We start from the raw sequence: 14,736 nt of genomic DNA on the forward strand, positions 1-14,736 counted from the left end.
AGACATTATAGCTACTTTCAGAATAATTGTTTTGTAAATATGTACATTATTATTTCTGTTTGAATTTTGTTTTCCTTTTCTTTTTGTTGTGGTGACTTATTTCACCTCTTAATCACATTAAAAGTTATGTTTTATTTTTAGAAATACCTAGCCTAATTGGTTGATATTTGCCACTCCAATAGCAATAGTTATTATTTCTCGCTCTCTCCTGGCAGTTCTTTTATTATTATTATTTTTTATTTTTTTTTTATTCCATAGTGACCAGTCTCACTAGGGGTTTACCCTCCGCTTTAGGAGGTTAATAATTACATTACCTTTACTCTTTTATTGGCATTTGCATATTAGTTCAACAAATAATCACATTTTTGTCTCATTCCATTTTAAACATGGATTTCTTGTGAGACCGTATGGTAGCCCAGGAATAAAAATTACCCCCATGATGGCAATACCATTTGCAAAAGTGGACAACCCAAGTTATTGCAAATGAGGTATGTCCAGTTGTTTTTTAGTAGCCACTTGGTTACAAACACTGGCCAAATTTTGCGTTCATAATTGTTTTTTGCATTTTTCACACACAAACCAATAGGAATGCTAACTTTGGCCAGTGTTTGTGACTAAGTGGCTACTAAAAAAGACTGGACATACCCCATAATGAAAACCCTGGGTTGTCTACTTTTGCAAATGGTATGCCATCATGGAGTTAATTCTAATTTCTGGGCTATGATCAGGCCCGGACTGGCCATCGTGCACACCGGGCAAATGCCCGGTGGGCCGCGGTGGCCATGGGCCGAGGCCGGCAGGGAGGTCACAGGATCTTCCCTTGCCTGTCTTTGCAGGGTCGGCACTATCCGAGCGCCGGCCCTGCAGTAGTCCACGGCGGGCCGGAGGGGAGATCAAAGATCTCCCTCACCGGCCCACATGCAAGATATTGCGGCCGCCGGCGGGGAGAGAGTGAGGCAGCCAGCCTGCCAGCAGAGGAACCCGGAGGAGCTCTAACTTGCAGCTCCGCCGGGTTCCTCTCGCGAGATTCGGAGCGTTGCCTGACACTCACAGCACCCTCACTCACACACACACACACTGCACCCCTAACATTCACAGCACCCTCACTCACACACACACACACACACACTGCACCCCTGACAATCACTGCACACACACACACTGCACCCCTGACACTCACTGCACACACACACACACACTGCACCCCTGACACTCACTGCACACACACACACTGCACCCCTGACACTCACTGCATGCACACACACACTGCACCCCTGACACTCACTGCGCACACACACACACTGCACCCCTGACACTCACTGCGCACACACACACTGAACCACTGACACTCACTGCACACACACTGCACCCCTAACACTCACAGCACCCTCACTCACACACTCACACTGCACCCCTGACACTCACTGCACACACAAACACACACACACTGAACCCCTGACACTCACTGCACACACACACACACACTGCACCCCTAACACTCACAGCACCCTCACTCACACACTGCACCCCTGACACTCACAGCACCCTCACTCTCACACACACACACTGCACCCCTGACACTCACTGCACACACACACTGCACCCCTGACACTCACTGCACGCACGCACACACACACACACACACATGCACACACACACACTGCACCCCTGACACTCACTGCGCGCACACACACTGAACCCCTGACACTCACTGCACACACACACACTGAACCCCTGACACTCACTGCACACACACTGCACCCCTAACACTCACAGCACCCTCACTCACACACTCACGCTGCACCCCTGACACTCACTGCACACACACACACACTCACTGCACCCCTGACACTCACTGCACACACACACTGCACCCCTGACACTCACTGCACGCACACACACACACACACTGCACCCCTGACACTCACTGCGTGCACACACACTGAACCCCTGACACTCACTGCACACACACACACTGAACCCCTGACACTCACTGCACACACACTGCACCCCTAACACTCACAGCACCCTCACTCACACACTCACGCTGCACCCCTGACACTCACTGCACACACACACACACTCACTGCACCCCTGACACTCACTGCACACACACACTGCACCCCTGACACTCACTGCGTGCACACACACTGAACCCCTGACACTCACTGCACACACACACACTGAACCCCTGACACTCACTGCACACACACTGCACCCCTAACACTCACAGCACCCTCACTCACACACTCACGCTGCACCCCTGACACTCACTGCACACACAAACACACACACTGAACCCCTGACACTCACTGCACACACACACACTGCACCCCTAACACTCACAGCACCCTCACTCACACACTCACACACTGCACCCCTGACACTCACAGCACTCTCACACACACACACACACTGCACCCCTGACACTCACAGCACCCTCACTCACACACACACACGCTGCACCCCTAACATTCACAGCACCCTCACTCACAGACTCACGCTGCACCCCTGACACTCACTGCGCACACACACACACACTGCACCCCTGACACTCACTGCGCACACACACACACACTGCACCCCGACACTCACTGCGCACACCTGACACTCACTGCACCTCTAACACTCACAGCACCCTCACTCACAGACTCACGCTGCACCCCTGACACTCACTGCACACATAAACACACACTGAACCCCTGACACTCACTGCACACACACACACACTGCACCCCTAACACTCACAGCACCCTCACTCACACACTCACACACTGCACCCCTGACACTCACAGCACCCTCACTCTCTCACACACACACTGCACCCCTGACACTCACAGCACCCTCACTCACACACACACACACACACGCTGCACCCCTAACATTCACAGCACCCTCACTCACACACACACACACACACACACTGCACCCCTGACACTCACTGCACACACACACGCACACACACACTCACACACACTGCACCCCTGACACTCACTGCCCACACACACACTGCACCCCTGACACTCACTGCCCACACACACACACACACTGCACCCCTGACACTCACTGCGCACACACACACACACACACACACTGCACTCCTAACACTCACAGCACTCTCACTCACACACACTGCACCCATGACGCTCCCAGAACCCTCACACACACACACTGCACCCCTGACCTGCACAGCACACACACACTGCACCCCTGACACTCACAGCACCCTCACTAGTACACACATACACACACACACACACTCACTGCACACACACACGCACACACACACTCACACACACACTGCACCCCTGACACTCACTGCCCACACACACACTGCACTCCTGACACTCACTGCGCACACACACACACACACACACACACACTGCACTCCTAACACTCACAGCACTCTCACTCACACACACTGCACCCCTGACGCTCCCAGAACCCTCACTCACACACACACACTGCACCCCTGACCTGCACAGCACACACACACTGCACCCCTGACACTCACAGCACCCTCACTAGTACACACATACACACACAGACACACACACTGCACCCCTGACACAGCACCCTCACTCACACACTGCACCCCTGACACTCACAGCACCCTCACACACACACACACACACTGCACCCCTGACACTCAAAGCACCCTCACTCACACACTGCACCCCTGACACTCACAGCACCCTCACTCACACACACTGCACCCCTAACACTCACAGCACTCTAACACACACACTGCACCCCAGACACTCACAGCACCCTCACACACACACTGCACCCCTGACACTCACAGCACCCTCACACACACACACACTGCACCCCTGACACTCACAGCACCCTCACTCACACACACTGCACCCCTGACACAGCACCCTCACTCACACTCACTGCACCCCTGACACTCACAGCACACACACACTGCACCCCTGACACTCACAGCAGCCTCACTAGCACACACATACACACACACACACTGCACACCTGACACTCACAGCACCCTCACACACACTCACTGCACTCTTGACACTCACTGCACTCTTGACACTCACTGCACTCTTGACACTCACTGCACTCTTCAGCAGAGCTCTGCGCATGCTCTACCCTGGAAGAGCATTGAACCAACATGCTCACTTTGTGATGGGGCGTGCTCGTCATGGGTGATGACAAAACACACCCTATCTGGCCCCGCCCCCTTTTTAGTGGGCCGCTGTAATTAAAAAATACCCGGTCCGAATTTTCTTCCCAGTCCGGCCCTGGCTATGATACAGTGTCAAAGGCAACATAACCAGTCTGGCAAATTTAAATGTGTATAAACTGAAATATGAACCGTGCTATATTTGACCCTGTAACTTTCCAAAACACCATAAAACCCATACATGGGGATACTGTTGTGCATTTTATTATAGTAAAAACTAACAGTATTATGACATTCACAGTTAAAATGCCACGCAGAACTAATTTAATTTCTCACACTTTTTTAGATAAATTGTTTTATTTATGAATAGTTCATGTGAAATTCAAGCCCTGTTTCTCTTGAACAAAATTATATATAATAAGCATGGGTGCACCTAATATGAAAGAGGTGAATTGTGGTTCAACAGACATATAGCGCAAATTCCAGTTTTTTGTTTTGTTTTGTTTTTTTTATCACAACTTGTACAACTGGCTCAGTCCTTAAGGGGTTAATAGATTTGATTTTGTATTCACTATAATAGAAAACTGTACTTTTTATATAACATGCATTTACTTTGAAAAAATACTTTAAGGAACTAGACTTTAATTCTAAAAACATTTTTTTTAAAAATCACAATACGTTTTCTGTTTTTAATCTATTAAATGGTATCCTGCCAGATTCCGCAAATGTTTTGCGATCTATTGCATACAACTGAATTTAGAGGGGTGCATGGTTTCCAGGCTGGTTTTCAGTTTACAGTGCCATCAGTTTTCTATGACATGGTCTGTTTGACAGATTAAGATAATCTCCAGATGTGATAAGTGAATTGAAGTGGAAAAGAGAATCTTAAATGCATAGTGCAGTAGACTAAACACAGCAGGGATTTGGGTGTACAGCTAGCTGAGAGGATTAATCTACTGCAGCTTGATATTGTTTTTAGTCGTGCAGCACCTTGAATAGATTGTAAGGAGAAAAAACATTTTTAATGTTTACGAAGTGAAAAGGTGAACATAAATTAATCCTATATGTGCTGCACATGTTCACCAATGTCTTATATTGCTCACTTTGATAATTCTCAATGAAATAATGATTTAGATGAATGCATTGGATATTTACAAACTGATGATGTTGCTACAGTTCTAGTATTGTTTTATAAATGAGGTCGATGGAAGGAAAAAAACAAGGTGTCATAAAACGGTTATGAGGGTCAAAAACAAACTGGATAGTAGGCTGAAAATGCTTATTAAAACTGGACTGTGATACACATACACCACTGAAACAGTTAACTTGTGTAAATGCTTAAATACACTACATACACTTGGAACTATTATATTTTTTATTATATATTTTTATTTTATAATTATTTATTTTAGTTTTATAATTTATATCAAACTGTATTCATGCTCCATAAACCCAAAAACGTGGACTGCGCTAAAATATATTTTCTAATATACAGTGTGGCACATAAAATCATTAACAATTTTAAATCCACCAGCAATCACCCAAATAAGTGACTTAAAGAATCCAAAACCAGAAGATGGTGTTGCGCTGAAATATTACTCTGCACACATGGTCAGTTTATACTTTACCAGAAAAATATCTTCAAAAACCGTCTGAAAAGATACATATAAACAAATATAGTGCAGACCATCTGATTTTCAAATATTTTTGCAGTGCACACTTATAACCAAGTTGGGAGTACACACTCACATTTCCCAGAGCCTGATCAACCCTGACTCTGGGTGGGATAGGTTCTTATGGAGAGGGAAAAAAATCCCACATCCCAGGGAAACCAAGTGTACTTCTGCAGCACTGTATGGGAGACAGAACCAGGAGCACACCAATGGCACAGTATAAAAGAATATATTTATTAGTTTAACAATTAAAACTGCTTCCTCAATAAGTTGTGGGTTTGTAATGTTTTGGATCCTGGCTCCGCCCCCTCATGACATAACGCGTTTCACCCACTTGACCTGGGTTTCCTCAGACGTCCACTTCGTGCTGCTTACTGTCTATTTGTGTCCATAGCTCCGCCTCCTTTTGGATTGGTGGAGTCTGTAAACTATGTCATCAAATATGCAGATCATCTATATCTTGTTTGAAATTCATCTTTTTAACAGAAGTTTTCAAAGTCTTCACAATAACACCTCAGAGTTCATGCGTATCATCCATTAAAAATATAAATGTTCATATTGGGAGATAAAGTTACATGATTATTGTTCAAAGCATTGATGTATTCTTATATATCACATGTTGTAATTATAACCACATATCATACTTTATCTTCTTTTAAACATTCTTATTGGCTTCAGGGTAATATTTCAGCGCAACACCATCATCTGGTTTTGGCTTCCTGCTCCACCAAGCCATGATGTTTTTGCAAAAAAAGTGAATTTTCCATTCTCTTTTCCTTTTCCTTTAGCCCTGGTTATTGCTGTCCTGCGATTCATACAACTAAAGCCGAAGGCGATAAACCCATGGCTTAGTATAAGTGGTCTTGTGGCGTTCTGTCTGACATCATTTGGAATGACGTTGTTGGGTAATTTTCAGGTACTTGTTTAGTGTGCTTCAACTCTTATTAAAATGTTTATCAAACACCTTGGAGTCACAAAGAGTGATTTGAATCAGTGTATTACAAGGGTTACTGCACACTAATGAACATTTAAAGTTTAAATATCTGAGAGGCACAAAGTATTGCTATAAAATCATGGTCTCTATATAAATGTACTCATATTTAATAAAGTGAAGCTTTTCATTCACACGTACTATGCAGATATGTCTGCACACATTCTATGCAATTCCATTCCACCGCATGTGGCACAGACACAATGTAAATCTGTGTATGGTAACCAGTCGGTAGATTGCAGCTGCTATATACTAGTGATATTTTGTAGGGACAGTCTGTATTAAGAGTCTGTGTTTAATGTATTCTATAAGTTGCTTTTGATATAAGAACTGAAACTATAATATAAATTTTGTATTCTTATTTTGTATACTTAGTGCACATAACAATGACTACACTGTCCTGTTGCAAGCCCTGGGTCTCTGTTCTGCTAATTCCCCCTTCTACTTTAAGAGCTTGCAGATCTCCGCAACTGTCTGCTTCTTGAGTTTAGCTGCATTGAGCTAAACGGCCAGGAAGTAACAGGACCGATTTGTCTGATTGACAGCGAAAGGGTATAAAAAGGTTTCATGATAAATGTGACGATTTCTGCTGAAATATACATTTTTGTAAAATGAAAAAAACGAGTAAAACACTTTTTGCAAAGATTTATATAGAAACATAGACTATGACACCAGATAAGAACTGTTTGGCCCATCTAGTCTGCCCAATTTTCGAATTAAATACTTTCATTAGTCCCTGGTTTCCCAAAAAACATGTTTAAATTGTTGCTTTAACTGGCAGTAGTGCATCAACCCTAAAGTACCTCTCTAGTTTTATGCGCCAGGATGCAGGGAAAAAGATAATCAGGGAAATGTTTTTATTGCCTAATCCATTATTTCCTTTCTCTTTTTGTCAGCTTAACGGCAGTGAGCAGATTCATAATATCGGTACATCGATGACCTTTGGTTTTGGAACCCTAGCATGCTGGATTCAGGCCATCCTGACCTTTAAAATAAACATCAAGAACGAAGGAAGAAAAGCTGGAATCCCCAGAATTATGTTATCAGCGATCATTACACTATGTGTTATCATATGTATCCTTTTTAATTTCAATATCTGAAGAAAAGGCTTGAATGATGCTGAGGTCATTTCTTTGCTGAACAAACTGCTTATATAACAAATTTCAAAAGTGATATCCGCAGCAATGTATAAATCAACATCTTTCCTATATGAAACGTATTTTTTTTTTCTCTCTACTAATGTGATCTCCATCATATTACCGTTCATCTTCTCTGGAAAGGCCCTAATTAACCTGAAATGCGTGTGTGGCTCTTCAAACAATCACAAGAGATACCACATTATTTTTTTTACTCTCATATTGGAATGCTTGCTAATAATTGCATAGAAAACTATGTGTAACACTGATATTTGTCTAGTAGAAAAAAATATATAATTTTGTTTGCAAGGCCGAGTTTTACATTCTTCACAAATTTCATCAAACATGTACATTTCAAAAGGTATACTCTAAGCACCATGAAGCCACGGCTAAAGGGTAGATTGCCACCCAAAGACTCATAGGAGCATAACCACTATAACGTTTTGTAGTGGTTATTGTTCTTAGAGTGCTTCACTCATGTGACTTTTACTAATTTTATATTGTAATGTGTCAATTTGCATTAACAAATTCGACATTTGCCTAACAAAATAAATTATATTCCTTAAAGGGTTATACTAACCATGTTTTAAGATGTGTTTATATATATATATGAATATATATATATATATATTGCCCTTTTGGACGTGTATTGCCCTGGTAACCGTTTTGATTATTTGTCCATAACTGCAGGGAGAAAGTTATCATACCTATTTCCCCTCACAGCGATGGTCTCCCTGGCTAGCTTTGCTTCCTTGACTGAAATCCAGTCAAGGAAGCCAAGTGATGCTGCCCGTGCAGCTTTACACTCCCCGTCTGACATCACAGGAGCCATTACAACTTCCAATCAAATGCTTTTCACAGGGTCCATTTGAAAAACTAAACTAATATAACAATATATGGTCAAGAATTTACAAAAACATATGGTAAAACAAAAAAAACTATATATATATATATAATAAATACACAAGATCCAGCGCACTCTCCTATCTACTAAACAGCAACTTCAATGTCGACAGACTTTATTAGTCTGTAAAAGTTTTTTTTAAAAACACCTAATCTAGGCAAAAAAAATGGGGATTTAGTTACATTATATGATCATACATTGCATAAGCCTGCCACAACGTCAATGTACCCCATCTTTGGCAGGTCCTACTCTCACAGTCTAATGTCTGCTCTTATGAGATTAACCACTTACTTGGGAAAAAATTCCATCTGAGGCTCTCTGCAGTACAAGGCTAAATAGGGACCTGAGATGAGGCACCTGTAACAGGGAGGGGTGCAGAACCAAGGAGTTGGCTAGACTCCCAAATATATATAGGAAACATGGGGGATGGTTGCACTCACCTAAACATGCTTAAATGGGGTGCTGCTGGGGGCCATATTATACAATAAATACACAAGATCCAGCGCACTCTCCTATCTACTAAACAGCAACTTCAATGTCGACAGACTTTATTAGTCTGTAAAAGTTTTTTTTAAAAACACCTAATCTAGGCAAAAAAAATGGGGATTTAGTTACATTATATGATCATACATTGCATAAGCCTGCCACAACGTCAATGTACCCCATCTTTGGCAGGTCCTACTCTCACAGTCTAATGTCTGCTCTTATGAGATTAACCACTTACTTGGGAAAAAATTCCATCTGAGGCTCTCTGCAGTACAAGGCTAAATAGGGACCTGAGATGAGGCACCTGTAACAGGGAGGGGTGCAGAACCAAGGAGTTGGCTAGACTCCCAAATATATATAGGAAACATGGGGGATGGTTGCACTCACCTAAACCTGCCAAAGATGGGGTACATTGACGTTGTGGCAGGCTTATGCAATGTATGATCATATAATGTAACTAAATCCCCATTTTTTTTTGCCTAGATTAGGTGTTTTTAAAAAAAACTTTTACAGACTAATAAAGTCTGTCGACATTGAAGTTGCTGTTTAGTAGATAGGAGAGTGCGCTGGATCTTGTGTATTTATTGTATAATATGGCCCCCAGCAGCACCCCATTTAAGCATGTTTAGGTGAGTGCAACCATCCCCCATGTTTCCTATATATATTTGGGAGTCTAGCCAACTCCTTGGTTCTGCACCCCTCCCTGTTACAGGTGCCTCATCTCAGGTCCCTATTTAGCCTTGTACTGCAGAGAGCCTCAGATGGAATTTTTTCCCAAGTAAGTGGTTAATCTCATAAGAGCAGACATTAGACTGTGAGAGTAGGACCTGCCAAAGATGGGGTACATTGACGTTGTGGCAGGCTTATGCAATGTATGATCATATAATGTAACTAAATCCCCATTTTTTTTGCCTAGATTAGGTGTTTTTAAAAAAAACTTTTACAGACTAATAAAGTCTGTCGACATTGAAGTTGCTGTTTAGTAGATAGGAGAGTGCGCTGGATCTTGTGTATTTATTGTATAATATGGCCCCCAGCAGCACCCCATTTAAGCATGTTTAGGTGAGTGCAACCATCCCCCATGTTTCCTATATATATATATATATATATATATATATATATATATATAAAACTTTTTCTCCTCTTTTATACATTTTCTTTAACAACATTTTACAGATTTTATATTCGAGTGGCAGAAGCTTAACATTCTTGCACCAAGAGTCCAGTGGGTCCTTGTTATGTGCTTTGTGCTCTACTTTGGAACATTGGCAGTGGAGTTCAGACACTGTAGATTTGAAATCATTTGTATAGAGAATCAGGAACACCAGGAGATTTTCAACAGTATCTCAGAGAACATGTCTGACCTCTCAGAGTACCAAACAGACCAGGTGTAAAACTGCGGTGAAAAGAACTGAAGACCTATGAATTGAGACATTGTTTTTGTAATGCAATTTTATGTGAATACCTACCAAAAACTTTTTTCAGTGTTTTATGTTAGGGTTTTTGGTTTTGTTTTTTGTTTTTTATAAAGTATCGATTTGGAGCCTTCAGAGGATTTATTGATCTGATATATCTCGGCAGCTGTGATGGAAGAATAAAGAATCGAAATAGGAAACCTAGAAGTTTGGGTAAGCTGAGAAATCTAATGTGCACGTGAAAAAAATTCACTCAACATTGTTTCAGATATATATCAGGAATTTATCACAACCATCACTTCGTGTTACATCATATCCAGATTGCTTCAAGGATGCATTCTTCTAATGGACACATCATTATTCAAATAAACACTTGTACATTACCTTATCTGCCATGTTAAAAGGAATCAGAGGAAACAACATGAGACAGTGGGTCATAGTGCTCCAATAATTTTCTGTAAATATGTCAAGATGCATACCTTGAATGTAGGACTTTTTAAATCCTTTTGCCTTGTACTGGTGGTAGTTCAACCACATAACTGAATGTGACTTCTGCAAATAATTTTACAGCAATTTTATTCAGTCTTCAAGTTTCATCTGCTAGTTCATGGGATGATATTGGATCAGTACATTCATTGCTTACCAAAACAGTAGGGCAAATTGGGATATCTGGGGTATATTGCTATATTGCTAAATAGCAATATACCACACATATATATTGTGTGGTAGACACTTGCTGTTTTGATGAATTTATCACTACAGAAGGTTGTATGAACCAGTTCTTGGTGTTGAGCTACTCATTAGAACCTGTTTGTTTGTTTTTTACATTAGAATGAGCATCATATTTTGCGTTTACACAAAATTGTGGAAAATTGAACAAACACCACCTTTGTGACCTAAACAATTTGGTATTACAAAGTTCCAGTCTCATTACTGGCTTGTCTTGATATGTATTCTTTTTTTTTAATTGATCAAACTTTATAGTTGTGATTTGATTTGCCAGTTAAGGTATGTTTTATTGTTGTCTTGAAGTCAGAAGGAAGTGTCCTTCCTTGTGATATAGGTTTTTGTGTCCATAGGATAATCAAGCTGTTAATTGAATCTAGCTGTGAAACTCAAATTACCAGAATTGATCAAATATCCTTTAAAAATGTATCCCATTCACGAGGCTCATTTATAACAGTGCCTTAAAAACAATTCAGTGCTTCATCGCTCTTTCGTAGGCCATGAGAGTTTAGATTCCAAAATATAGTACATACCTGCTTACTTTGAAGCATTGCATTTTTTTTTATTTTTTTTTTATGTTTGCCATTCATTTTGTTCTTTAAAAAAAATGCTTTTTCTTTGCAAGACAACCACATGTATCATATTAAGGCTAGGTAATCATTCACATGTAATCATTTTTATTCAAATGCAGGAGTCTCTTACAGAGATTAAAATGATTATGGATGATGGATGCATGTTAAAGCTCTGTGTAAAATAACTAACAAGGCTTTGCATGTATGCCAACATTTCTCTGGCTTTCGTGTTAAAGGTACAGCCTAGTTCCAACCATAACCTATCACTGCATGAGTTAGGGATGTTTACCAGAAACATAGCCTGGCCTTTAATTATAAACATTGCTACCTATTTGTTTTATAATAATGCACTGCAACTTCAATCAGTCTTTCATTGACTGAAAAAAATGAATGAAACCTGAGAGATCTGTCAGTTCTAGTATCTGTAGAAGTACAGATACTGGAGAAAAAAAAAACACAGACAACTGACATTCAAGATGAGGGAGTTGTCTGTATCCTTTTAAAAGTCAACCAGAACCTAAACTGTAAATTATTGTATTATGAGATATAAGAAGAACCTATCTTATTGTAGATTTGTAATATATATTATTATATATATATAATTGCAAACCTGCACCCCTACTTCCAAGTGACCTGCTTTTGCAAGGACTGTCCATATTGTAAATTTAAGCCTCCATGTCCCAGATTATCTCATCAGAAAGTACTTCTCTGGCTTCTCTGACATTCTGGAGGTATGTTATCACAGCTGTTTCTATTGCAGACTATAGGAGAATTTGAATTACATTACCAGTGGTAAATGTGTATTCGGTAATTGAAACACGTTTTTGTACAGAAGAATGTTTAAGAATATGTTTCAAGGAAACATTCCCTTCTTATCATGAAACATATGGCTTGGATTCAATTTATAGGGGGGGGGGGGGGGGATTAGGAAGTGACTCCAAGCCATACTTATCTGATAAGTGTACCGCATGAAGAACTACACAAATCTATACAGCTATACATTTTTGATATGATGTAGGCATAGCAGTGAACACTGTGAAAATGGTATCCAATGAAGTTGTGTGTATTTTGACCATGCCTTTTAGTAACTCATGGCATTCAACAAATAATGACTGGTACTTACACTTCAAATAGTGTGAGGTTACTAGGGTTGGACTGGGTATAAGAAGTAGCCCTGGAGTAAATTTTATACCATCCCTATCATGCATTGTGCCAGTATAGTACATAGCTATAACAGGTGGGAAAAATGTAACTGACAATTATTTCTCCAATATGATGAAGAGCACTTTATTCTAAGCAGACATGCAACATTGCACAGTGACTGCTTTAGCCCCATTTCCTGGCCGGCATGTGAAAAGTCCAGTTATTGGGTTGAAATGTTGACTGTATGCTGTTGCATGTCTGATTAAAATAGTTATTTTGTTTATTCTTAAATACTTTACCCTTGATTATACTATAGAGCTGCCATTTAACACCAGTGCAAGAAATTGTCAGGGTTATTTAGACTAAAATTATCAAACTGTCACTATAGCAGCGTTGGACAATATTCCGACTAAATTATGCCATTTACATCCTACAATATATAGATTCATATACACTCATTTACACACACTGACGCACACATACATTCACACTTGCATACATTCATATACACTGATTTACACAGGAACCCAGTCAAACACAATACAACCACTCTGGCACATACAGCCTGACATACAATCACCACTGCATATACTGGCACACACATTTACATACACTCCCTGGCCTGTACATTGTTGGCCTTTAGTGTTGTAGCCACCATGACAGGACATCCTGATATAGCCCTGTGGCCTTTTTTTTTTTTGGAGGTTGAAAAATAGATCTTCAAGTAAATATAAAACCTATTCTTGTAGAATAGTACATTTTCATTTATGCAATTCCTGGAGGTTATGCAACCACAATGCATACATTCAAAAATATGTATGAGAAGGTCACTTTGAAATAATCACACTTTCTATACAAGTTTTAGAATTTTCCTTTAAGACTAGGAAATTAATCTCCTCCTTTTCATAAATCTAGGCCAGTGAAGTGGTACCTGAAATAATGGGAACATTTGAATAATCAGTCAGTGTACTGTTGTGTGTAGGGACCAATAAACTTTTCAGATCTTTTGCTTAGAGCAAGTCAATGGCTTTTTTTTTTTTTGATCACACTTCATCTGGCAACACTGAAGCGTAATGTGCAAGGTCCTCTGTGACAGAAGTGTAATTATACTGGAGCAATATAGCAAGTGGAGCATTATAATTTCATTTTATGTCAGTCTTACAGAAAGATTTTTGGATCCGTAAATTTTTTTACTTTTTTTTTTTTTTTTGTACACTACTGTACAGCTTGTGTTTTCTTTTAAGACACAGAACTGTTCTAACGTGCAGGAGTCTTTGGAGAAATTTCAATAAAAACTAGTTGAGGTAAGAAAGCCTTATCTGCCCTCTGGTAGTTTTCAGAAAAAGACTTACTGTAATGACAAGTAAGCAGCCAAACTTTCATAGCCTTTTATAGACTTCGGTCTTATTGGTGTTTATGTACTAACCTCAAAATTTAGGATAATAGAAAAAATTCTCCAATTCAACTATGTTTTTCTTTCTGTAGTTTGCCCTATTCCTGATAACTCACACTTTAGACAACAACAGTGTCGTTGTTTGTTTGT

General features: G+C 40.6%; 1 protein-coding gene across 2 annotated transcripts in view; it reads left to right on the plus strand.

The window, feature by feature from the left end:
• The window catches only part of TMEM150C (transmembrane protein 150C), a 119,438-nt gene extending 107,405 nt beyond the window's left edge, over positions 1-12,033 (plus strand). For both annotated transcript variants that reach the window (XM_063425357.1, XM_063425358.1), the window contains exons 6-8: positions 6,609-6,736; positions 7,708-7,885; positions 10,514-12,033. In XM_063425357.1, coding sequence (XP_063281427.1) covers positions 6,609-6,736; positions 7,708-7,885; positions 10,514-10,731 — 524 coding nt within the window. In that variant the 3' untranslated portion in view covers positions 10,732-12,033. The remainder of the gene's footprint in view (positions 1-6,608; positions 6,737-7,707; positions 7,886-10,513) is intronic.
• The last annotated feature ends 2,703 nt before the right edge of the window (positions 12,034-14,736 follow it).

The sequence above is a fragment of the Pelobates fuscus genome, chromosome 6 (genome assembly GCF_036172605.1).
Source record: "Pelobates fuscus isolate aPelFus1 chromosome 6, aPelFus1.pri, whole genome shotgun sequence".
NCBI lineage: Eukaryota > Metazoa > Chordata > Amphibia > Anura > Pelobatidae > Pelobates > Pelobates fuscus.